The sequence below is a fragment of the Melospiza georgiana genome, chromosome 3, assembly GCF_028018845.1.
Source record: "Melospiza georgiana isolate bMelGeo1 chromosome 3, bMelGeo1.pri, whole genome shotgun sequence".
NCBI lineage: Eukaryota > Metazoa > Chordata > Aves > Passeriformes > Passerellidae > Melospiza > Melospiza georgiana.
The window spans coordinates 81,328,504-81,354,134 of NC_080432.1; the positions used below are offsets into that span (position 1 = coordinate 81,328,504).

General features: G+C 40.8%; 1 protein-coding gene across 2 annotated transcripts in view; it reads left to right on the plus strand.

Annotated features, from left to right (window-relative positions):
• Window positions 1-4,573: 4,573 nt before the first annotated feature.
• Window positions 4,574-25,631, plus strand: part of SLC22A16 (solute carrier family 22 member 16) — a 33,089-nt gene continuing 12,031 nt past the window's right edge. For both annotated transcript variants that reach the window (XM_058021407.1, XM_058021408.1), the window contains exons 1-3: window positions 4,574-4,662; window positions 22,394-22,870; window positions 25,451-25,568. In XM_058021407.1, the coding sequence (XP_057877390.1) occupies window positions 4,613-4,662; window positions 22,394-22,870; window positions 25,451-25,568 (645 nt within the window). In that variant the 5' untranslated portion in view covers window positions 4,574-4,612. The remainder of the gene's footprint in view (window positions 4,663-22,393; window positions 22,871-25,450; window positions 25,569-25,631) is intronic.

Here is a 25,631-nt window from a genome sequence, read left to right on the forward strand (position 1 = left end):
TGAATTTCTGTATGATTTTAGGATTATTCAAGGGAGGTGTTTATTCATATTGAACCAGTAAAGAAAGTTTCCATGATGAAACACTCTGTTTTCATATCCATTCAACATCTGCATGGCTGCAGTAACTAAATACAAAAGCACAGTCTGGAGGGAGAGCTTTTGAAAATGTGAAGCTGAAGTGGCGCACACTGAAGGACCACGGTTGGGTGTATCCTTGTGGGTGTCCACTGTACAGCTAGGAGACACTCTCTGGGCTTTCAAAATCCTGTCTGGGCCTTTATTGCACTGAATGCAAATCCTGAGTGAGTTCTCTAGGGGAGCCTCTCATGATTATTCCAGAGTTCTGTCCAGGACACAGTGGAAGAAAAAATATAGTCAAAGCTATAGTGAATGCCTTTGGGCTGCTGCCACTGCTTCGTGCCTGCCTGGCCTGCTCTGAGCAGCAGCAGGGAGGAAAACAAGGTATATTGAGCATATTTGCAGCAGCTGCCAACAAACCACTCTCCCATCAACCTTGCTACAGCTCTGGTTCTTCCAGACTGATGAGACAGTGCTTGGACTCCTGAGAAATCAGGGAATTGCCAATTTCCCTCCTTGTAGCTCAGAAGAATCTCAAAAGTTTTTGCTTAACTTGGGTACCTGTGCTAATCTGCTTTATCAGCCTGCTTGCTACACTGCTAACCATGTTTGTAAGTCTGTTAAATGTAAAATGATGAACAAGCTACTGCAGTGTCATTGCAAGACTTCCAAACTGCCAAAGTAAATGGCTTATAGCGCCTTAGTTTACTTTCTAGCAGATAAAAATAACTTCTGCACCACTGCCTAACCTTTTGTAAAGACAAGATTTCTGCAAGTGGTTTTCAACACCAGAATTCAATGGCTGATACACATTTATGCAAGTAAAGCTTGTTTTGGGCTTACTCTCTAGAAGCTGTGTTTTCATTGATAAATACATTTGCCATGGGTCCTGAAGGTTTTTTCCTGCAAGGGAACAGAAATTTCTAACTTCAAAACAGGAAGTGAGAGGTTGCATTCAAGATGTGTTGTGGTTGATTTCAGTAAGGGTTTTTTTCACCAGTGTGATAAAAGCAGATGTCAAAAGAGCGCTCATGGATGAGTCTGCCTGAAAGCCTGGGGAGAGTAGGCAGTGGGTAGATCAACTGTGTTTCTTGTTTCTTGCAGTTCCTGCACTGCTCCTCATCTCTGGTCTACAAACCTTGCCATTGGAAGTGGGGGAACAGATGGGTCAGGATTGGCTTTGTTTAAGAAGTCATTATCTGTGTCCATGGAACTGTGTTGGCAACACCACCAGTTATCTGCCATCCCCACCACTTTGGTGTTTTGGGTTCAGCTGCAATGGGAAACTCTGTGTACACACATGGGTGTATCAGAACCACGTCACAGGCACGTCCCTCTAACATCTCTCATGTATTGGTGACGCTCTTACTCAACTTAAAAAAGGGGAAACCATGAACAGCCCTCACCAGTAGGTGCTGGATTTTTCCTAGTGGGAATGTCAGACTGAAGGAGATTATTTTGTAAGCTGTCTCATCTCCTGTTGCACATTGTAAAGTCCACTCCTTCCTCAAGGACTGTGCAGTATCAGATGTCTCTGTTGAACAACAGCCTGCTTGTGAGTGCCAGAAATGAGGTTGACACAAATTTTCTTGTCATGAGCCATTGCACATTCCCCTTGCAGGATTAAAACCCCAACATTTTAAACTTCTGGAATACCCTGAAGAGTGTTTGTCTGTTGTGAACACCCTTGGTGCTCCCACCTGAAGACATTCTAGGAAAGAGATCACAGCCTTGCTTCTGTTTCTTCCATAAAAATCCCTAATAAAATCCCTAAAATTCTTCAGTAAGTAGAGTTTAGATGTGGATGGCCTCACCTTGACACATTTTAATTACAGAACTCTATCATGCCTTCTTTGATGCATTTTCTGTTGCACAAGAGTTTATCGTGGAGCACAATCCTTTGGGAAGAGAGCTGTGTATTGTGTGAGAACAGTGCTATGACTGTCTCCAGGTGCCTGGTGAAAAACATCCCAGTCAGGAATGATGGGGACTAAATGCACAGTTACTGCTTCATGTAGGATTGGCATAGCAGGATAGGAGAAAAGGCAAGCTCAAACCATGTTATGCATCTTCACAGGCTTGAATGAAACAAGGCAAATCTCTGAGCACCACAAGTTTAAGAGAGCAGACATTAAAGATATTACATTAATAACTCTTAGAAATGCAGGCATGTGGGAGTTTGATATTAAATTTTACAGGAGTACATGCAAATTTCTTTCCTTTACTCTGTATGGGCAGTAAAGTAATGATATTATCAAAGAGACAAGCATAGAAATGTGTACAAGAATGCCTACAAGTGGTTGCAAAGAGAAAAAAACTATTTATGGATTTTTTGGGCTTAAAAATGGTGCTGAAAGGGATTAGGTTTTCTCTCGTGCTCGACTTTTACATTAGATATTCCCTACCCACCATAAAGCTACTGAAAACTTGATTAATTTACTTGTAGGAAGCAGGACACTAAAACCAGGCACATGACCAGCAATGCAATATTTAATCAGAATGTTTACTATTCATTGGTGTTTGTTTATGCAAATAATTATTTGGCTAGTGTGGCTCTTTGAAGAAAGAAACTCCTTGTTAAAGTACCTGTGCTGCATTCAAGCACATACCATTTTAAACCTGAAAAACATTCCGCAGGAAAAAAAACCCAAAACCAAAAAAAAACCCCAAAAACTCCCAAAACCCCAGGATGATTAAATTTAATGCTGGTATTTTTAAGGTAAAACTGAAGCAATTCAAAAATTCATACAGAAAGAAAACAGATCTATCCTTGGGCTTTCTAGCTTACGTATCCTAAGAAAGGAACTGCAACAAAGTCTAGACTCAGTGTTAAAAACTCCTTTGCAGATGCACAGAGACATGGGGAGCTTTGTCAGAAGCAGCAAAGCCTTCAGAGCTGGTGGATGAGCGAGTGGTCTCACAACTCCCCAGCTGTAAGAATCAATCCTCTGCTGAACTCATTATTCAGGTTCCTGGTTGTGTAACATGCTATTTGCTCATTTTGCTGGTGTGGTCAGGAGTCACTCAGAGCCAAAGAGCCTGACAAACATCTGCTCTTTCCAGGTCTATTGGAACAGATTGTCACCCTGAAGCCCCAACATCTGCTCTGTGCAGAGGAACAGTTGTGGTGCTTGCTTGGTGCCAGAGCCTCTTAAAGGCACATTTCCTTGCAAAGCACAAGAGCCTCGGTGTGACAGCACAAGGTTTTGGAGACAGAAGGCTGACTTTCTGGGATTTAACAGGGATTTACCTCTCAGCTTTTCCTGTGCTTCCTAATAAATGAAGTACACAAGTAATAAGGTTGAATTTACTTGGGTTTTTTTGCCCATTTGTTTTGATTTGGTTTCGGTCTTCTGTGTTTTTTCAATAGAGCAGCCCAGAAAGAGATAGTGCAATCTGCTGGAAAATGTGTCTTTCATCACAGAGTCATAAAACAACTTAGGCTGGAAGGGGACTTTGGAGGGCATCTGGTCCACTGCCTTTCTCTGAGCAGGGAAATCTTGCAACTTCTATCTGTCTCAGCAGGGAAATGAAGTTCTCTAGGGAAGAAAAGCCTTAAATATGAGAGCTGCACCTGCAACAATTTTAGGATTTTTTCCCCCTGTATTTTGCCAAATTATCAGAGCCCAGAGTGACTGTGCTGCTAAAGTGTATTTGTTCCAACAAAACCCTCTGCTAAGCTAATTACAAAGGTCTGTTGCAACTCACTTTGCTAATCCTTAAACAAATCCAAAGTGATTATCTTGGCCTACTATGGGCAAGGCAGAAAACGAAGTCCAAATGTGATTGAGGCTTCATTACAAATTTGAGAACTAATGACAGTCAAGTAGATATGGGATATGTTTTATATTTTGCTTTTATTAAATGATAATTCTATTTTACATTGATTTAAAACTTTGGGAGCAGGGGAGGAAGGTGATGTATCCAAATAGCGGTGCAGACTGTAAGGCTGCTAAAAATAATTCAGATATTGCTCTGTGAAATAAAAATAGTTTTACCCTCCTTTAATTCAAAACGTCCACGTAAAATACACTACAGCCTAAATATATTGGATTATTAGATTGTAACAGGAGGATGTAAGCACATCACTGCCTCCTTTAATTTCGTTTTGCATTAAATACAAGAGCGGGCTGAGGCGCTCGGTCAGTGCGGGAGGCTGAACCGGGAGCCCGGGATCCAAAGCTATGGGGGCCGTGACTGGAGAGGAGCCAGCCCGGGGCGCGCAGGGCCCGCTGCCGGCTCCGGGTCCCGGTCCTGCTCCCGGCTCCGGCTCCCGCTGCCCGGTCCTGTTCCCGGCTCCCGCTGCCCGGTCCTGCTCCCGGCTCCCGCTCCCGGCCCTGGCTCCCGGTTCCCGCGGGGAGCGGGGGGGCGCTGCGCGCGCCCGTTATTCCCGCCCATCATTCCCGCCCATTCTCCTGGCGGCGGGCGGGGCCGGGGGCCGGGGGCGGGCGGGACGGGACGGGACGGGACAGTGCCTGTTCCCCGCACGGCCGGGACAGCGGCGCCGAGGCTCCCGGCTCGCAGCCGCCCCGCCATGGCTCTCAGCTCCGAGCGGCTCTTCGACTCGCTGGGACACTTCCGCAGGTACGGGGGTGCCCCGGGCTGTCACAGCCGCACATCCCGTGCGGGGAGTGATGCTGCCCGCGCTGGGCGGGTGTCACAGCTGCCCCAGGGACAGACAGCACCGCGTGTCCGTCCGTGCGCTCCCGGCATCGCGCAGCCTGCGGGGCGCTCGCTCGGACACAGCGACACACGCGCGGGGACTGTCACGGCGCGCAGAGAGTGACACACGGCACCGCGCTGTGTGAACTGACGCGGACCTGGCAGGCGCTGCTGCTTGTGTCTGCAGCGCTCGGCACCCCTCCGTGCGCTTTTCCATCCACGCAGCGCTCCAGCGTGTGCTCGCTCGCATCCATCCCCGCGTGTGCCGCGCTCGCACAGCAGCGATCCCGCACATCCCACATGGCGTCGCTGGGCTGCTGGCACCACGTGCGTGCGGCCGCCCCGTCGGGGCCATGCACTCTCAGACACCTGAAACTCACACATTTCTTGCGCGTGTGAGCACACACAGACACAGACAGACACACACACGCGCAGCCCCAGGGTGTGGAACAGCCTGCGCACTTCAGGGGTGACAGAAGGGCACAAGCAGTATGCAGGGGAGCGCTGCGTGACACTCAGGCTGTGTCTGCTTAGAGGCGGTGATGTGTTTTTCATTGAGGCTGGGTTTGTTGTCTGTGTTACAGGCATATGGAGTACGTGCATATATCCTTATCAGCAAGGGTTTACCTGTGTGGTGAATGATGTGTGCCCGGGGGTGAGCTTCCTTTGATGTGCATTGTGGCTCTGGGGTGTGTCTGTGTGTACAGAGGCCTGGGTTTGTTGGATGGATACCCAGACATGGCATGTGTGTGTCTGTTTATGCTTCTGTAGCTCTGGAGGCGAGGCTGGCATCTGAGACTGCTTATAGTGGGTAATGGAGAAGAAATGTTAGGCAAGGAAATTGAGTTTTAGAGGATATGAATCTTAAGGCTAATGGGTGCACATCCTCACAGTGAGCTCTCTCCTGCACGTCCGTGCTGAGCTGATCATCATGGGGTTTGCAGGCACACGCTCCTCGGAGCAGATGGCTGGAATAGACCCACGTGTCACAATCTGGCTGTGAGTTCAGGCTGCTGAAGGGCAGTGTTGTGCTCTCTAACTCGGTGACCAGTGAGCCAGCCTAACCCACAGTGCTGGTCTTCTCTCAGGGGCAGGCAGGAGCAGCATTTTGGAAAAGCCTGGGAGCTCCTTGTAATGGTTGAAGTGCCTGAACTGCAGCAGGAGAGGCTCTTAATATCTTGTGCAAGCAGTAATGGTGGGTATCAATAGCCTCTTCAGATAGTTAGGATGGAAAGACATTTTCTTGTTGAAGTGGCACCTGTGCTTAAATTAGATATTTGACTAGGTTGTGACTTACAGGCATGTGTATCAGAACAAATCTCATTTGTTATCAATGGTGGGTCAGCAACAAAAATGCCTTGTTCTGTGTGAACTAGGAGAGAAATCCTAGCAATCAGTTGATTTTGCTGCTGCTGTTGTTTCTCTATTTTGTGCTCTTTGTAGAAAGCAAGCACTTGATGCTGAATACTGAAATAACACAAAAGTAGTTATTTTTAATTACTGGAGTAGTTTTCCTAATTGAGAACATTATCAATACTTTGGATAAAGTTTTCAAGACTACTCCTTGCAATTAAAAGGAGACCAATTCTACAGCAATAACCTGGGGACCAGATTATTTGAGATGCAGTTCGTAAAGAGCTGCTTTAAGTTTAGGAGCTTTGAGATGAGATGCAGGCTGCCAAGATTTGCATAGTCCTGTTAGACTTATGGCTGTTTGAGATCTCAAAGGCCACACTAGTGGTATAGTATAACAGTAGGTATAATAGCAGCTTATGGTGGGTGGAGCTATTTAAAAATATTGTAAAAACTTTTTAAAATCCCTTGATAGTGCTAGATAAATGATCCTATTTCATATGAAAAAGTTGTTCATAACTGTAACCATAGAGTTAGTTCTTCTCAGTTTGCAGCATCCTGGCACTAAGAGATAATCAGTGGTTCATTTCTTCAGGTCAGGCATTTCCCATAAGGCCCATATAACCTATGCACTATATATAGATTCTGTAGATTTGACACAGTCAGATTCTGGGCAATCCAAGCATGACTGTTAGTATCTTGAGACTGTTTTGATTTTCTTAAAATCTGACAGATGCAGTAGAGAATGAGCAGCTGTTCATACATATATAAATACAGAGATAATATGCATGTATTTTATATACATGTAATATATAATATATAGCTATATAAAAGTTATTAATATACACATAATATATAAGTTATTAATATAAATATTATATATATACCTTCCCCGTTGATTAAGATTGTAAATTTTACAGAATTAATATTCACATGGATGCTGACAATATTTTGCTTTCTCTTTGGGCTCAGTTTCACAAGCCTCAGTGATGCCATAGTTCTTAATAGGGTCTTGAGACATTCATGAATAACCATAAAAATGTAATGTAGTCTGTGCCATTAAGTGAAGACTTTATGTCGCTGTTTGAATTTGGGCATGGGCAGCATCTGTGGCCTATAAATTCAAGAAGATTGTTTCAAACATTGTTCTTGAGTCTGTGGAGCATGAGATCACTGGTCACTGTTGCAGAGATTGGGTGACAGACAAATAGTGCTTGCCTGACTCAGATGGCCTCATCACTGAAGGGCTGCCAAGCCTTAAAGTGTCGCCACTAAAGGGCTGCCAAGCCTCCCAGTGCACCTGCAGTGAACTGCACCCTTCTCCCGTGCAGCAGATCCTGCCAGACTGCACTATGGGCTCTCCCTCTCAGCCCCTCTCTGCCTGTGGGATCTCAGCACCTCAGGACGGAGGTGTGTACAGCCCACCCAGGGACGCCACTTGTCGGTTTCTCGGCTGTTTAGGTGGCCTGGAAAGGCCCAGGGATGGCCTTGGACAGCCCACGCTTCAAAGGACGAGAAGAGGCTTCAGATCTTTTCTCGGTCTCGGTGTTTATTAATTGTTTATCTAAAAGATTTTCTCTTGGCCCGACAGAGGTCTGCTCAGCAGCCAGCCATGAGCACACTGAGAGCCCCCAGGGCGGTCACTTATCTTTATACTCGAAGTTACGTATACAATATTTATAATTTTTCCCCAATACCTTCTACCCTTATTAACCAATGCACTTTTAGTAATAACCAATCCCAAAGTGCCAACATCACCACAGAAGATGGAGGCCAAGAAGAAGAAGAAGAAGAACAGGACACGCCCCAATTCCTCCATCTTACTTCTTTAGACCCCCCTGTACAGAGACCGAGAAAAGATCAGAAGTCTCTCCTCGTCCTTTGAAGCGCCGGCTGTCCAAGGCCATCCCTGGGCCTTTCCAGGCCACCTAAACAGCCGAGAAACCGACATCTGCCCACCCACTCCAGGCCCAAACCCCTCCCAGGGCCCGTCAGGTGCAGTCAGACACCGGCTGTCCCTCAGGGGAGACACAACCAGTGGGCATCAGGTTGGTAGCACGGTGGGTGAGTGAGCCTTAGGAGGTGGCTCACCCTGCCTGCATGGCTGATTCCCAGGTAAACTAAAGGGCTTTGAATAACTTCAGTGACTGTAATCTAGCAGCAGGACACAAAACATACATGTGTGGCTGCTGGTGAGAAACAGGCCGCGTGTTCTGCTGCTCTCATGTGCGCCATGGCAGTGTGCTGAGTGGAGACATGATCTAATCTGGAATGACTGTCTAGAGGGAGCTCTGGGGTGGTGCCCCTTCTGGGAAGTGTGGATGAGTGTGAGGATTTGATTTCCCAGCTGGAACGTCTGGTAGCTCTGAGATGCAGCTCACACAGTATGCAGCGTTTTCCTTCTGATTAACAGTGTTCAAATCTTGGCTTATACTTTAGCAAAAAGCAGGTGGTGAAAATTGTCAGGGAGAGAGAGGAAGATTGGGTGTCACTGACACTATTTCCAGAGTTTGTAATGAAGTATTTTTAGAATCTTCTAAAAGATTGCCTTTTCTTCTGTAATATTCTGTCTTTTACAAAGTTGAGTACGTTACCTGAATTTTCAAATGTTGGTTTTATAAAGAATACATTTTACTAGCAGCTAGACTATCTAATAAATTAAAAATTACTGCACTTTATCTCTACTAGATATTTATGTATTTATTCAGGTTTTGACATCTTAGCACTGTTGTCTTCTATGAACTTTTTGCCTGGTCAGTGGAGTTGCTACTGTTCGGACTGTAGAAGCAAGCAAACAATGGCTGTTGTGAGGAGGAGGGAAGCAGGACAGGCTGCTTGTTTGGATAGAACAGTCACCTGTTCCAGCCAAACATGGGATTTAGTAGACATTAATACACTTACCAACAGTTTTGACATCTTTTTATTACCCTGGAACTTTTCTAGTGTTTATAAGTATATGAGAGAGTCTGCTTAGCTAAAAACTTGTTTGACTTTTTTAGAAATTCTTTGTAGTGGACTTCTGCGGACTGCTACTCAGTGCCCTGGTAGCAATATTTGAGTGGCCTGTGCTAGCAACTGTTTGTCCTCTCCCTACTTTGCCAAGCTTTGGTTCACTTCTAAAGCTCTACACCAAACAGTCTGTCTTCTTTTCACATCCTGGAACTTTTCCAGGCTCTTCTTTTCATGCTCTTGCCCTTATCCTCTCTCTTGTTCCACAGCTCACAGCTCTTGGCATCAGATTACATCTGCAAATTGTGCTGTGTACATGTCACTTCCAGAAATTCTTGGTTTGTATTCCAGTTAACAAGGAGTCCCAAGTATCTCAAAGATCATGCTGACTGCTTCTTTTCACAAAAAGAAAAAAAGACCACTTTCAAGCAATGATTTTTCACACTCACCTGTTTTACAGATACCTTGAAAGGTTTTTTCCCAGAAAAATATATTTTTTAAGTGGACAAGTGTGCTTGTTGGAAATGGAAAGAAATTGGTTTTCCTTTTTCAAGTTAGTATGGAGAAGCAGGCCATTGTATTCATATTCAGCATTTGAACAGTCAAGTATTAATTTAAAAAGCGGAAGCATTACAAGATTTTTCTCAAATACTAATACATTTGGTACTTAGTACATTCTACACAAAATTAATATTTTTAAACAATATAATGTGAATTTTTGCTTAACCTTTGAGTAGTTTGCTGAAGATGAACAAAGCGCTGTGGTTTGGAGATTGTTTAAAAAAAAAATCCTTTTTTCCCCCATATGCTACCTTATACAGTGGAAAAGTTTATTGCAACATATCTGTCATTCTGTTTTCAAAATGTACCAGTGGACAGCTGTCAGACAGAGGAATCTCATATCTAAGTCCTCCTTTGGCTCCCAGTCAAGGGTGGTGTTTGACAGAAATGTTTGATAAGCATTCTTACAAACATGCTATATTCTAACATCTGAGCCAGCCTGTGCTCATTTCATAGCATGAAACAGGGGAACTTGAGCATTTCTTTCCCTACCCCCTTTTTTTTTTTTTTTTTGGTGTGTATGGGGAGGGGGATATTTTGCAAATAGTGCTTAACCTTGTTGGTTGAAAGGCGTGGTAATAGCTTTGGAGAACCGAGGCAGCCCGTGTGTTTGCAGAGAGCAAACTCCAGCAGCCCAAACAAAGGCCTTATTATCTATGCCTGACTAGGCAAAAGTGGAAATATTCTCAAGACTCAGGACCAAAGCTGGATACTGGCAAGTACTCCAGGACAATGGTGGCAGTGCACCAGCAGTGTGGTCTGCAGGAGGTTCTAACAGCATCTGCAGGGATCCAGGTCATACTGAGAGCAGTCTGAAGCAAGATCTGCATAGACAAAGCTGTTCTGCCACAGAACATCCTCACCCTGCAAGTGCTTGCCTGTTTCTGGCTTGAAAAAGTAGATTATAGTAATAGAAGGAGATTAAAAAGTAGATTGCCATAATAGCAAGATGACTAAATAAAAAGTGGGATGAAATTGCACCTGTACTATCCATTTCTTCTCTAAGGCTAGAACCTGCAGTGCGAGCAACACTGAAACCTAAAGCTGGTAAATCAATTATGATTTGTAAACCAGACGGCTGAGATTCACCTCTGAAATGTTGCCAACACCCCAGGGTGGCTTCTGAACCAAGCTGTAACACAGACACAGTTATGGCAGCATAAGGCACTTATCACACATGTCAAGGAGCTGATCATCAACTCTTTCATCCTGAAATATTATGGTGTGAATGAATATGAAGTATGTAGGGCACTGGACAGTGTGTTCCCTGTAATACAATGCCTAGGACAGGGATACCATCCCTATAAAAGCTGTGTCAGTAATTTTCCTTATAATAGTAAAGATTTTCAGCAACACTAAGATATCTCTAAGGTGGAAGGAAATTTTTATTAAAGGCCTTACTCATGGAAAGTTTTAATTTATTGCAGGAAGCAAAGTCATGCAAGCAGAAAGCACCTTTAAATTTAGGGAATTTTTGGAAGGCCCCAGTAGCCTTTAGCACATTCTGTGACAATTTCTGTGCCACCATTTTGCTATACACAACAAGGACGATACTGAGATATATACACTGCTGATATTTTATTTAAGAGAACTTGAGGCACAAAACACTAGCAGCTGAACAAGAACATGAGATCCTCAACTTTTCAGAAATATGGAAAAAAAAATTAGCGAGCCAGAGGAGAGATCAGCTGAGGTAGCTATATCTTAGTTACAATTGCAAGTCTGGAAAAAGTGTGATGAAAAATTGTACAAGACAGAGATTTACAAGTCCTAATAATGATAATTTGGCCATCAGTGTACCATATTAAGGTGCAGATTAGCTAATGTACAGTAATATAGTGCCATATTAAGGTACAGATTAGCAGATTAGCTACTGTATAGTAATATAGTACCATATTAAGGTGTACATGAGCAGATTACTCATGGAGAGCAGATGTTCTTTGTAAATCACATGTGGTGAAAATATGATTTGAGGAATCTAGAAGCACCATCCATTGGATCATGTACTGAACCTTTTCCTCAAGAAAATGTTTTCATCAAGAGCTGAAGTTAGGTTTCTTCTTCCTGTTATCTGGAGGCATTACCATTGGGTTGCTGCCTCAGAGATGCAGCTGCAGCAGAGGTGCTGAGGCAAGAATACAGGACAAGCCCTGAAGGATAGATGGAAAAGGCCAACAAGGCAGCAAAAAGTAGAAAATAAGTACTGAAAAGGTGCTTCAAAGAACTGGGAATAATTTGCTGCTCTATAAAGAGCAGTCAGCACCAGACTTTGGATGGAGTTCAGTGCCATTTAAATGTGTTATATCCATGATGGCCTGAACTTTTCCAGCTGTATTGGGACTTCATTCTCCTCTCTAAGTTGTGAAAGTGATATGGAAGCATCTAAGTTCCTACCTGATACATCTGTAAAAGTCTGTTCTAACTGTGTGGGGGATCAGTTGTCCAAAGCACTGGAGAGCTCACCTCAGTATCTTCACAGGCCTGTAGTGCAAACTTCAGACCCTGTTAAATCACCTTGTCCAGAGGAAGAATTGGACTGTTAGGGCATGACCCATCTGTCTTGTTTTCCCTACGTGGTTTAGGACAAAGTAAATCCTGGTTTGTGTGTGGTTCCTCACCAAGTGGAAAAGGGATCTAGAGGAACAGCATAGATTTATATGGATTGCATGCTATATACACTATATCGCATCTAAGTGAACTGTAAGCATGGTAAAATTATACTGATGATATCCCATTTCATTTAAATAATTTATATTCAGGTATCATATTCCAGAACAAATTGTTGTTTGATCTTTTTTCCTGTGTCTTTAGAACTGGTGTATGTCAGCAGAGCTGGGAATACCATAAGGTTGCTACTGCTCCACCTTTCTGAGGGAGATAATGCATGTTAGTTCCAGGTTCAGAGAAACTGGAACCTCATCCCATTTTACACCTGTATTTCAGGCTCCTTGAGGGACTGTCATCCTTTGTAGATGAGTGTAGCCAACCTTGGTTCTGTCTCACCCATTGAGAACAGAGGGGGCAGTTAGTACAAAAGTACATTTATGTAGAAGAACCCTGGTACGTCTGAGCAGAATTCGGCTTCTTTACTTTTGTGGAGAATGGGACCTCTAAAATGCTTGTAAATATTACTGTGCAGCTAGAATATAGTATTATTCCAGACCATTCCCTTGGATGAGATACCACAAGGGACAGACTCAAGGAAAGAACCTGCCAGTACTGTGGAAGTAAATAATGGGTTGTGCATTTGCGGTGAAGAGGAACAGTTTGGAGGGAAGATGAGCCACAAACCTGCAAACGAAGCTGAAAATCCTCTTGCTATCCATAGCCATCTTTTCTGTGGCTTTAGAAATAACTTGCCTTGCCTTGGGGGAGATGTGCTGTCAGGGCCGCTAACCTGGGCCCTGCCAAGAGCTCCTGAACGACTGGTGGGTCATCAGTGTGGACTCCTGAAGAGAGAGGAAGAAAGGACATACTTTTTACTCCTCTTCCATGTCCTAACTGGGTTTTAACAAAGCCTGCAGAAGATTTTGTTAAAGATTCAAGCTACTCTTTTACAGAGAGGGAGCAGAGCTGTCAATGTGGAGGCTGTTTTATTTCTCATGTAGTACATAGCCACTAAACACGGGTGTACTTAATTCCAGAAACTAAAGCATGCTTAACAGAAGAAAATCATTTGACCATACCAGACTCTGCATTAAATTGAGTCTCTTTCTTCAGTCTATAGAGATATAGAATTGAAAAGGTAGGATTCCATATAAGCAGGATTGCAACTGGCAGTATTCTCTTCAACAGGAAAGAATCTGTGGTTGACACTGAGATGCTTTGATTTACATGTTGACTTTGTCCCACAGTTTAGAAGACAGAGTTATCTGACACTTAATTCCCTTAATGTAATGTCTTGTTAAGTGATTTTTTCAAATGAAAGATTCAAAAAAGCTAATAAAGCAAAGATATCTACTTCAGCTCTTGGGTTTTGCTTTTGATGAAGAATCACTATGGTGAATGTCAGAATTAACAATGAACATTGTGAGAGTTGCAAATGGAGCCAGGGAGAGTAAAACTACACATTATCTAGTATAAACTGCTTTATGTAGCCCATAGAAATAGACTAAATTACCTTAACCATGTTCAAGGCTGTGAAAGTAATGCTATGGATAAAATCACTGCTTATATTAAGGAGGATTTACAGAATAGAGCAATCCAAAATTCCATTACATTCCTCTCAAGTATTTACAGAAATGATTTAAACAATCATAAACAATGATCCATGGAAATAATATTCCATATTATTTCTAACTGAAAACTCAGAAGATACTGGTAGGTACAGGAACAGCTGCAAACATTCCCTAGGAAAGTGATGTCCAGTGTTCTGAAATTAATTACACAGACTCCTCACTTGTTTTGCATTTTTCCATGAGAACTTTCAAAAACCTGTAAGAATGAGTAACTTTACAATAATTTTCTAGGTAGGAAGGAATTAAATTTCAAATGTAGAAATTTAAAACCTTGGGTAATATACTTAACAATGTGTGGCAGGATGTGAAGAGAATTTATGTAGAATTTTTACTGAAAATCAACTGTCTGTATCCAAATCTTCTTAGATGTGGATTATAAATAGGAAACAACAACAAAAAAAGAGTTCTTAAAAGGCATAATATAACTATGAGAACTGTAAGGCTTAATTACTTTGTGAATTAATCTTTAAAAAATAGATTGCTCATTGCTTTAGCATAGGCAGCTTTCACCACTCTGAAGCAGATATTCAATTAATGTGTTTGTACTGTCAGCTGCAACAGATGCAAGGTTTTGCAGAAGAAATATGTAAATAGAATAACAGATGTGTAAGAGTGTTATTAACATGACAACCAGTTAGTTTTATTTCAGGATTATAGACAGAACAAAAAGGTAAAATAAATATAAGCTAGTTTGAGCAAAGTTAGTCCATTGTGTCAGCAATGTAACCAGCAGAAAACATCCTATTTCCTAAATGGGAAAGGAAGAATGAAATATAACTGTCTATACATGAAGTACTGCCTATGTCTATTGTTAGGTAGAACCTCAATCAAAACACTGAAATTCTATTAGACACTTTACAGAAAAGATTTGCTTACGTAAACTGATGGAAATGGTACAGTGTGAAAGGGAATGAGATACCTAATTTGGATTTGTCCACGAAGCAGAGGCTGACCAAAAGAAAACAGTGTTACCAGAGAAACTGGAATTGAGTTTTCCCTGTGACGGTAATGCTAGTGATACATCATGCAGAGTACATGCTCATTTTCTAAATGGTAGATGTTTATAGAAATGCCATTCCTGGAATAGAAACTTCCAAGTATAGAGCCTGAAGTGTTACTACTGTTCAAGTGTAACCACACTGCTGTGTGTAACATGAGTCCAAATTATTCCCAAACAAAGCTAAGTCACTTACAAACTGCATGGTCATGCTCTTTTAAATTAAATTACCTGGTATATGTCCTTAACCCATGTATAGCAGAAAGGGCAAGTGGGTAGCTAGAATAAAAACAAAACTGACTCTATTGTTGGAATTGCTGTTGCTCCCAGTGATGTGCTCCCCCTTAATGAGAGGTTGCTTTCCCAGGAAAGTCAGATGGAATGTTTATGTGTGCCTTGGTAGCTTGAGTGCAAATCCAGAGCCTCTGTGTCTTTCCCAGTTTCTCTGCCGTTTGAATGAGCAGGTTGGGCATTGGGCTGCAGTAGCTGAGCCATGGTCACACCATCCCCTGGGGCAGCAAGAAACCCCAGGGCACCTTTAGCAGCAGCTCCCTTCTGGCTGTGTGTGGCTGTCCATAGGTGAAAGCTCTGCTGCTCAGCTGCTGAAACCCAGCAAGATTTATTGTTTTGTCACAGGTGATGACAGGAACCTTATATGCCTGATTTAAATAATCAAAAAGGGAAGAACTGTAGAACTGTTCAATTAAGTTTCAAAATATATATATATCTATTTTTAAGTATGGCCCTTAATTCTCTACCACTGTTTCTTTATTTCCATGCTGATGTGACTTCTTTCATCTGAGCTGCCATACCAAATGCAGAGTAGTGAGCAGCCAATGTATTTTTCTTCTTGACTCTAATGAATAAATGTTGGACTTGTCTTAATCAAAGGCAAATGTGTATAAGTTTAATGGGATAGAAGTGAATTCTTCAGAGAATCAGTTTTAAATATAAGAATTATTTGGTGTCTGATGTTTGCTGACTGCACATCAATGCACACATTGTTGTCAGTGATTATAATATTTAATTCCTGAGATTTTCCTGATCTCCACAGTTTCCTTTTTTCCTTTTTCATCTGTGCTGTTGATAGGTTTTAACCGGACATCAAACACAGCATCTTCTGTTTCTGAAAACAATTTTTGGCAATAATCTCGTGCACTGAGACTCTCAGCATGGTTCAAATTGACCTTCGGAGGGAAGGAAGTTTATTCTTGACACCATAAGTCAAATCAGGCTGTGCATGTTGTATATTTAAGGCTGTCTCCAAATCTGTTTCTCTGCACCATAGCAAAAATACTCTTGAGTCACATTCAGTTCCTTTCTTCTCAAAAGATAAATGTGGAAGTGCATCATCACTTTTTTGTTTAGAGTGGAAAGAATGCTGAATGGCTTTTCTCACATGAAAAAAAACCAAACCAAAAACCAATCAACCCTGGATGGAATACAGAGGTTAAAGTGGTTACTGAACACAAATTCTTTCAGAAATAGTAAATATCTGGACATTTCTTTCCACTGAATCCATCCTGTTGAGTGTACACTGCACAACAAAAATGTACTGTGTTTTCTGACTTAAGCAACTTAAAAATGAGGTTGTTGACAAGACAAGCAGTAAAAATAGTTCTTGTAAAGCCCGTGGAATAGTACAAATATTTTGCTAATCTCAGAACAGTTTTGTGAGTCTATTCTACACCAAAATGATTTAAAATGTTTATATTAGATTTTGATGAGTATCTGGTAATTCCCCCTCTTCAGTTTTTGATTGACAGACAAGAAAATCAGAATCATATTTTATTTAACATAAAAATTAGTGTCCAACAGCAAGTCTTGTCTCTGCTATACACTGCAATAACTGACAGTGCTAAAGTACTCTGAGGCTGGGGATTTATTCTCTAACATATATATGGCAGTGTGCACTTCAAGTATTTTTTGTGTGCGAGATGGACAACTTTCCAAATAGAATGGTATGGATAGTTTGCATGGATGTAATATAAATCATACTGAACAGCTAGTCTAGCTTATTGATTTGGTGTTTCATTTTTAAAAATTTAATATCTATTTTGACTTTTTTATTCAGATCAGTTTGCCGGACAAAGTTCACAGATGAAATACCACCACAGCTGAGGCTAGGGTGCACTGTGTCTCAAGGGGGGAATAAACAGTGGCAAAAGAGAAGGGAGAAAATATCTTGCATTGACAGTGCCACAGAGATGTTGTGCCATGAGACTACAGCCAGAGCAACAGTGATCTGAGATCTAATTCATTGTCTTTATGGAACAATATTTCTCATATTCAGGTACTGACATGGTATTACCAGTTGTTTTTCTTACTGATCTTTGAACTTGTGCAGAAAAAATAGAAATGCAAAAATCTTTTTTTACTATAAGCTGCAAAGTGAAAAAAAAATACTGTGGAGAAATATCACAAATATTTTAAGAGGGATTGGAACGTTTTCATGTTGTGTCTTGCTTTTGTAAAGACAATTTTAGGCTCATTTGACTTCTGGCATTCATTAAGCATCTCTATACTGGAGCAGTAGCCTATAAAGTCTTCTTGACTTCTATATTTGACACTCCTGGCAAGAGTGACAAAATGTACTTGCCAAGTAATTATCTCCCATGGCAAGTCACTGAAGAGATGGAAAAACACTGAGAGGAATTATCATACCTTTTAGAACAGTCATCATGTTCACAGAACTTTTTTTTTAAATGGCAAAAAGCGGGGTTTTAAAAAGGAAAACATATCTGTAAAATAGGTTAGACTATTTGCAACAATATATGTTCTATAATCTGTAGTGTGTGTGTGAAGATGACTGGTATCTAAAACCCTATTGCCAAAATCTGCCCCATTTGAGATCAGTCCTCGAAAATAAATCACAGAATTTGCTTTCTTTGGGTGAATTTCAATAGTGTTTTTTGCTCCTGCAATGGTATTTTCTTACCATTTCCGTGCATGAACAACAGTATTTCTTTACTCAGGGAAATTTAACTTTAAACATTGAGTTTGGTGTGGTTAATAAAGGGATTATAGTATATATTATAGTGTATATATATATATATATATATATATATATATATATATATAGCATAGAGTACATATTATATATAGTATATAGTATATATACTATACTATATAGTATGTATACCATAGTATATACTATATACTGTATACTATATACTATAGTATATATATAGTATATATATGTGGTTAATAAAGGGATTATAGTATATATATTATATATGTAGTACATATAGTGTATATACAGTATATCGTATATGTCTGCAGCAGACATACATATGTCTGAGCTTTAAGCTCAGTAATAAAGGACTTTCTTATTGGTTTGGTGTTCTTAAATTAAGAATTAGGGGAAAAGTTAATAATTTACAGTGGGGATCAAGCACAGCCTAGACTTTACCCTGTGCCTCAGGGCCTGAGGAGTGCATGAACCTGTGGATGCTGTGCTGTGACCTCCTGGCCCCGCACAGGACTCCCACAAAGGCCGGGGACTGCTGGGCCATGGCATGGGCGCAGCCAGGGACCTGTCCCAGGGCTTTGACACTGGGGCAGGGCATCCACATGGTCACAGCACGGGCTCTGGGATGCAGCTCATGTGCCCAGGGGTTCAAAGGGAGGTGTCCCAGGTGGCAGCAGAGGAGGCAGCAGCTCTGTGCTCCTCCTCCTCAGCACTCTCTGCCACCCCAGTCTCTGTTTGTCCATGTGCACTGAGGCTGGACCTGTGCCCTTGTCCCTTTTCAGTCTCCAGCTGTTGTGGAAAGCAAAATTCAATTAACCTGTAGTACTCTTCCATCTCATTCCATCCCTACATATTTATCTTCCTACATCTCTACACATAGACCTCCCTACACACTTTTCATTCTTTCCCTGTGTTGTCTGTAATAGTTGGATTCATTCCTCTTTGGGAACTATACAGGTTAAGGAATTTCCTGACATTTACACCACTGGTCTTTCTGGAAGAAAAGTTCTTCCTACCCACAGGAGATTGGCAGAAGCCTGTAAGGTTGGGCTTTTCAATCCAGGACCGGGGGGAATGCTGTTAGAACACTGCTGCAGTCAGCAGTGGGTTTCCTTCACAGCAAAACAGGGCTTTCAGGGCAGTTTTTCTGTGTTTTGTATGCACAAAAATATACAGAGTATATACAGAGAGAGGCTTAGCCAGCCCAGTGTGGAATTTTACTGGAGAGAGCAGTAAATAGTTTTTGCAGGCAGGAAGCAGCCTGTTAGTGTGGTGCAGAGTGCCTTCAGACCCTGGTGCTTCCAAATGCTTTTCTAACTTCACATCAGGCCTTATTCCTCCCTATCGCAGCTCCCCCTGCCTGCTCCTTGGCTCTTTTATTGAGCAGGTAGTGGTTAAAAACTGCAGTGCAATCACACCTGCAAAGTTCTGATCAACATGGTTATTTTGCTGTAAAAACCCATTTTCCCATTCTTAAATGAAGTAATATTCAGCATAAATTATGTCTGTTAATGTATATCTAGTATTCTGACTTCTTGTGTTTGCGTTGATGCTGCAAATTAGGTAAGAAAAATAATTGTGCTACAAAGTGGATTTCTTTGTTGAAACTGAGTAAGATTTTCATAACATTGGAAATGGAAGGATGTTTTTACAAGAATAAGCTATATCTAATTGTAAGTTAAACCCTTGAAAGATGGGTGAAATATTGTATGATAGGTATTTTTTTTAAATTATTGCTTTATTGCTTTTTACAGAGGTGGAAAGAAAGAAGGGGCACAAAGAAGAGAAAAGAGTACAGGCTGTAGTTTGTATGGCTGTCAGCAGTAACAGGAGGAGGAGGAGAACTGAGAATTCTGTCCAATGAAGTGATAAAAGGAAGATTTATTCAAGTTGTACCAGGGTGTTTTATAAGCTAATAATAGTCTTATATTTGAAAAGGAGACATAGATATTGGATTTAATGAGAAACTTTCCTGCAGAAAGATTTGACAGTGGAGCAGTCTGTCAAAATGGTCATTGAAGTATGATCACAAGAAATGTTCAGGAAGAGATAAGATAAAACTCTCAAGTGAGTAGCGAGAGCAGAGATTAACTAGACCTGCTCATAGCCCTAGTGATACTGTTGGGCTTTGAATTTGTAAAAATTTGTGTAGTGGATGGTTTCATGCCATCTTCTCAGACTCTATCCTTAAAAGTTGTTATCTCCCTTAAGCCTCTCCAACAAAAAAATGGCATAAATATATCTTTCCTACCCACTCTTACTGAGATGAAGATGAATTATGATCCTGATATTTCTTGTATTGCAAGAACTGATTAGGAAACTCAAGAGGTGTGTATGAGAGTTTGAAATTATTTCATTTTACCTCTCTCTCAGAAATACCAAGTGGATTATTTGACACTGCAATTTTCCAATGCATAATGACAGAAATTGCAAATACTGATTCCAAGTATGCCACTTTTTACTAGCTAGTAGAAGATGTAAGTGACAGCTTCTAGGGGTTTAATTTACTATTATCTCTTTCTAGCATTCTGCATACTGCAACAGTAGCCCAGGTTGTTGAATTTGGTCATGCCCTGCTATTTTTAAAATGAGTTTGTGTCTTTTGATGGGAACAGTTTAAAATGAAACTGGAGAAGAGGAACTAAAAAACATTGTTGACCATATTTGTCTGCATCAATAGGGTCCCAAGGGTTACGTTTCAAAATAACCTTTTCTTTTTTTGTGGTCCAGGATAGCTCAAACACCTTTCAGAGCTGTTTCAGCCTTGCTTTGACCTATGGCTAGCTACTTAATCCCCGAGAAGCTGTTCTCTTGAGAGACAATTGATAGACTTGAAGGGTTGCTGTGGTTATATTCAGTTTCTCCTGACCATATCTTTCAGTTTTGTTTGGGAAGGAGCAGCACAGCACCTGTGTGAGGATTGCCTTGCAGCATCCTCCATAGGGATGTGGAGCCAGATTTTGAGCTGCCACAGTGGCTTTAGCAATTGAACTCACTCCTCAGAGTGCTGTAGAAAAGTCAATAGAGCTGTTAGTCAAACAAAGGGGGATAAAAAGCACTGCACCAGAGCAACAGCAATGTCAGATGCAATTGGAAGGACAGGATAGGCTTTTACATCACCAAGGAAAGAAATAAGAATCAAGATAAAAGGCAGAGGAGAATGAGGATGGTGAATTGAGGTGTGCTTTACAAGAGAACTATTTTATTGGAAATGTTAATTGGGTATTAAGACAATGTAGCCAGTAAATTCTGCTTCAGTACTTTGCTTATAGATAGTTTCAAAATTATTTAGAAATGTTGATGATAGATTTAAAAGTCCTAGGGTATGTACTATTGAGATCTGTATTGTGGGAATTCATGGCTAGATTAGATACATTTTGGAGAAGGCATATCTAGAATCTGCATTGTTTACAGGGATTGGAATTGCTCTGAATTTTCCCAAAAGACATTTCAAGGCATTTGGTTTTAGACATTATTTCCTACAACTTCAGCAGAGATAGCCTCTGATCATGTTGAAAAAACCCCTGCTTTTTGTTTCCTGCTGCCAAGGCCTGCTGTGTCCTGCAGAAAGAATGTGTGTATAGAAACTCATTGAACACTTCTTCAAATTATTGCAATTCATTGGCCTTCAGGAAATAAAACAGGGAGGAGAACAAAAGCTTTTTTGTTTTTTCTGAACAGATGTTCTATTAATTAGATGCATAATTTAAACATTTAATTGAGAAAACAACTCCTTATGCTTAAATTATCAGAAAATGTCTAGAATTTGCATACAGTGACACTAGAGTTCAATGCAAGTTTTTTGAAATTCTGAACACATGTGCAGTTTTTTTACTAAGATTTACATGCATCTCAAGCAAGCTTTAAAAGCTGTTAAAATGCCCAAATTCAGGCTAGGTATAAAACATTCTTTTACTAGGTTTGCTTTATGATACAATCTTTAATGGATAACTGCACACCCTGCCTAAGCCAAAACCCAACCCAGTTCAGAGCTCTGTTTTGCTACAAAACATTTCACATTGTTCAGATTCCATCTTCTACCTGTGTCTACATGTATTCTCTCTTTGTCTTTTGGCTGCAATAAAGAGAGATGGAAAAGAGATGGAATTCAGCTGTAGAGATACAAGTAGGTGGAATGAGGGTCTTAATGTGTTTGGTTTATTTGATGTACATATCTCTACTCCTAAGAACCTGAGGTTGCAACATTTTGGTTTTTCTAAGCATCCAAGTAATCTGAGGCCTTATTTTAAGGGGATGTGTTGCAGAGATTTGGAGGGTGGAAGGCTGCTTCAAACTAAGTGTTTAAGGTCCAAATTGTTTCATTTTAAATTGTCTTCTCTGTATGACTGAACACATGACTAAGAGCAGCACTCATTTCTTAACAATAGATTCCAAATTATGGATCTTTTTCTCATCTTTGGTCTCTTGCAGAGCTTAGCTAATATTGGAGCAGCACCACACAACAAAACACTAGACACGTTAATGATATCTCCATTTACTGATCTACCCAAACATTTACACTGAATATTTTTTTTCATGTATAGAGGGCTTTTCCTCAGTAAAATGTTTTCTTTCCCTTTACAGATTTCAAGCATGTGTTTATTTTGCATCTGTCTTTCAAGCTATGTCATGTGGTATCCATTACTTAGCATCTGTGTTCATGGCTGTTACTCCTAACTTTGTATGTGGGTTCCCTGGAAATGTGAGTAGTGTTCTTTTCCACAACTCCTCTGCATCAAGTATAGAGGACATCTGGACACTGTGGACATCAACAGAAAACTACATTGTAGTCCAGCTGGAAAATGGAGAAATTTGGGAACTTGATCAATGCAGCAGGTCCAAACGAGAAGTCACTTTGGATCTGGCGTACGAATACAAAGGCAACAAGTCTGTATTTCCTTGTTCCGATGGATTTCTCTATGATGATACAAAGTGGAAGAGCACTGTTGTTACAGAGTGGGATCTGGTCTGTGACCGAGAATGGCTTGCAAAATTAATCCAGCCTACGTTCATGCTTGGAGTCCTGATTGGAGCAGTGATTTTTGGTGACATTGCTGACAGGTAAAGTGCCATCCTCTGAAAATTCAGACTACAGTAACTTCACGTGTATCTACCTGTTTTTGTTGTTTCTATTCTATATTCATTGTACATTCATAACTACAGATGCAACATCCAGGAGGTTTGGATTTTGCTTCGCTCACAGATCTGTTTAACTTGGTTTCTTTTTCCTATAACAAGTCCTAATTTTAAAATATATTCTCAAATAATTTACTTTAAAAACTTTTTCATACTTTCTCATCCATTGCTCTAGACCTTGATCCCTGAAACTGCCCTGTGCAGCTAAGTATTTGTCTTTATATTTTTATTTATTTGTTTTGTTGGTTATTTATTTTGACAGGAATAGCAATAGCTCATTGTAATAGCAATGGTAAAACCTGGGAATAGATTTTCACCTCATTTTTCATGAGAAGAGGTTCCTCATGGAAATGCAATTTTTTTTTTTTTTTGTAGTATGACAAACAGCTGAAGGGCTATTAGAAGATTAAATATCATGTATTTGAAAATCACCTTTCCTAACCTGTGTCATGAATACAACTCAATGGAGCTGATGCAAAGGCTATGAGGGTTTAATCAAGCCCCACTTCATAAAATAAGCACCCATATTTTTCCTTGCTGTCCAGTTGTAGGTTTTCCCTGAAAAATTAGCTTAGACTTCAGTCTCTTGAAAGCTTGTGAACATAAGAGGAAAAATGGGTGTGGGTGAGCTGTGCTGTAGCTTCACTCATTTGCAGCATGTACAAAGTTCTGTTTGAGCACGAGGAGCATCAGTCCTGGAGGGACTCTTGCTCACAGTTCCAAGGCCCATTCCTGTCCCACAGTTCCTCCTTGGGTGTTATCTCAGCCCGTGCACTGAAATCCAGCATCAGAGCTGGATTCAGAAGCAACAGTGAGCCTTGGGGTGTACATCTGTGCTCTCCTGCCTCAGCTGGTTTCCTCTCTCAACACAAACAGGCATGTTCCTGCCTCAGAGAGCACCCAGCCATGCCTGTCTGGCCATATGAGAATCAAATATCCAAGTTCTGTTGAACTTAGCTTTGTCTTGGGCACTTTTTGTACCTGTGCTTTGCTTTGAAGGCTGGTTTACAGTTATTTATGTCTTTCTGTAAAGGAGCTTGTTGACTGACAGTTCTGCTGGGTGGAGAGTGATGTTTCATCCCACATCTAAGACTGTAAGCAGGACAAGGAGATCAGGAGTGTTGTTTTCTGATTTTCCTTCATTAGCACAGCACTACAGAGTGACAGTCACAACATGGGAATGCAAAAACAATTATGAACTTTTTAATTTGGCTTTTAGAACACATGGAATCAATCTGCTTCCCAATCCCAGGCTTTGCAAAATTGTATTTAATACAAAACCAGAATATAATACTAACATCTGTTTTGAGTTTCTTTAAATTATTCATAACTTTATTAATTAATACTTGGACATGATTTATAAGGTTAGGATTGTATTGTTCTCATTTCCATTAATTCAACCCATGGACAACCAGTTAAGATAATACACACATTCTGAGTTGCAGATTTACAGCTGCAGAATTTACAGCTACAAGTTATTATTTTCTGACACATCCTGGCTCATGGGAAATAAGCTTGTGTGTCCCTCCCATTACCAATTAACAGATTTCCCAATAGAAGAGCTCTGATAGCTAAGACTTACTGGGATCTTTCCTGGCGGGGATCAAAGACCAAATCATGACTTCAGGTCAAGACTGGGAAAAAACAGGAGGAATTTTACTGGACTACAAAATACTCACATAAAAAAAAAAACCAGTCCAAAATTCCTCAAACTCTCTGTCTAAAAGTAATATCCCCATTTGTAAAAAGCTGTTTGCAATGGAAGAGGTAATAAGAGACCAAGGAATTATTATCAGGGAAGAAAAATAATTCCACGCAGTTTGTGTTACAGAGCATTTGTAGATAGAATGTAGTGAATTCCCAGTGGAGTCTTATCTACTGCTGCAGCTAGTGTTTGACATTATTTTTTTGCCATTAGTTTACTTTCTTCCTAGATTTCTGTGGTTTTATATGTATGCATATGTGCTGTCAGAAATCAGAAAATTATGGGGAGCTGTGTGATTGTCATTTATTAGAGAATTCAATTTTAAAGAACTGGACAAAGGTATGTTACAGAAACCTTCTATTACTATCAAAATTGGTTGTTACTTTGACAAAAGATGGCATGGTATCCCAGCCAACTTTTGTCAGAAATTATTAACATGATGCTACTTAATATAAAATAGCTGAATTTTACTCCTATTTATGAGGACATAAATCAATTTTTCAATTGATCTATGTCCTCATCAATAAGAGTAAAATTACCAATCAGTTATGTAGAAGTTAAAACTGGGGGTGCACATATGTAATGCTCACTGCACATTGCTTCCAGCCAAGAATTGTGGAATGGAAGTTCCATTCATCCTTTTCCTTAGAAGCTGGAATTGCCGACAAATTAATACAGGTAACTAAACCAGAATTTCTGTGGTGAGTTAGTAACTTCCATCTAGGCTCTCTGGAGCTGCAGGTGTATTTTAATAGAATGTTTGTGGCTACTGATGATTTCATTACTGCTGTGATTTGCAGACTGGGAAGACAGCGTGTTATATGGTTCACAAGTGCTGGTCAGTTTGTGTTTGGCATCGCGGTGGCCTTCACCTTTGACTACTACAGTTTTGTGATTGTGCGCTTTCTCCTCGCCATGGTAAGAAAGGACGTTCACCCTTGGCCCTTCTCCGTGCCATTTCTTACCCCTTCTCAGGAAAAC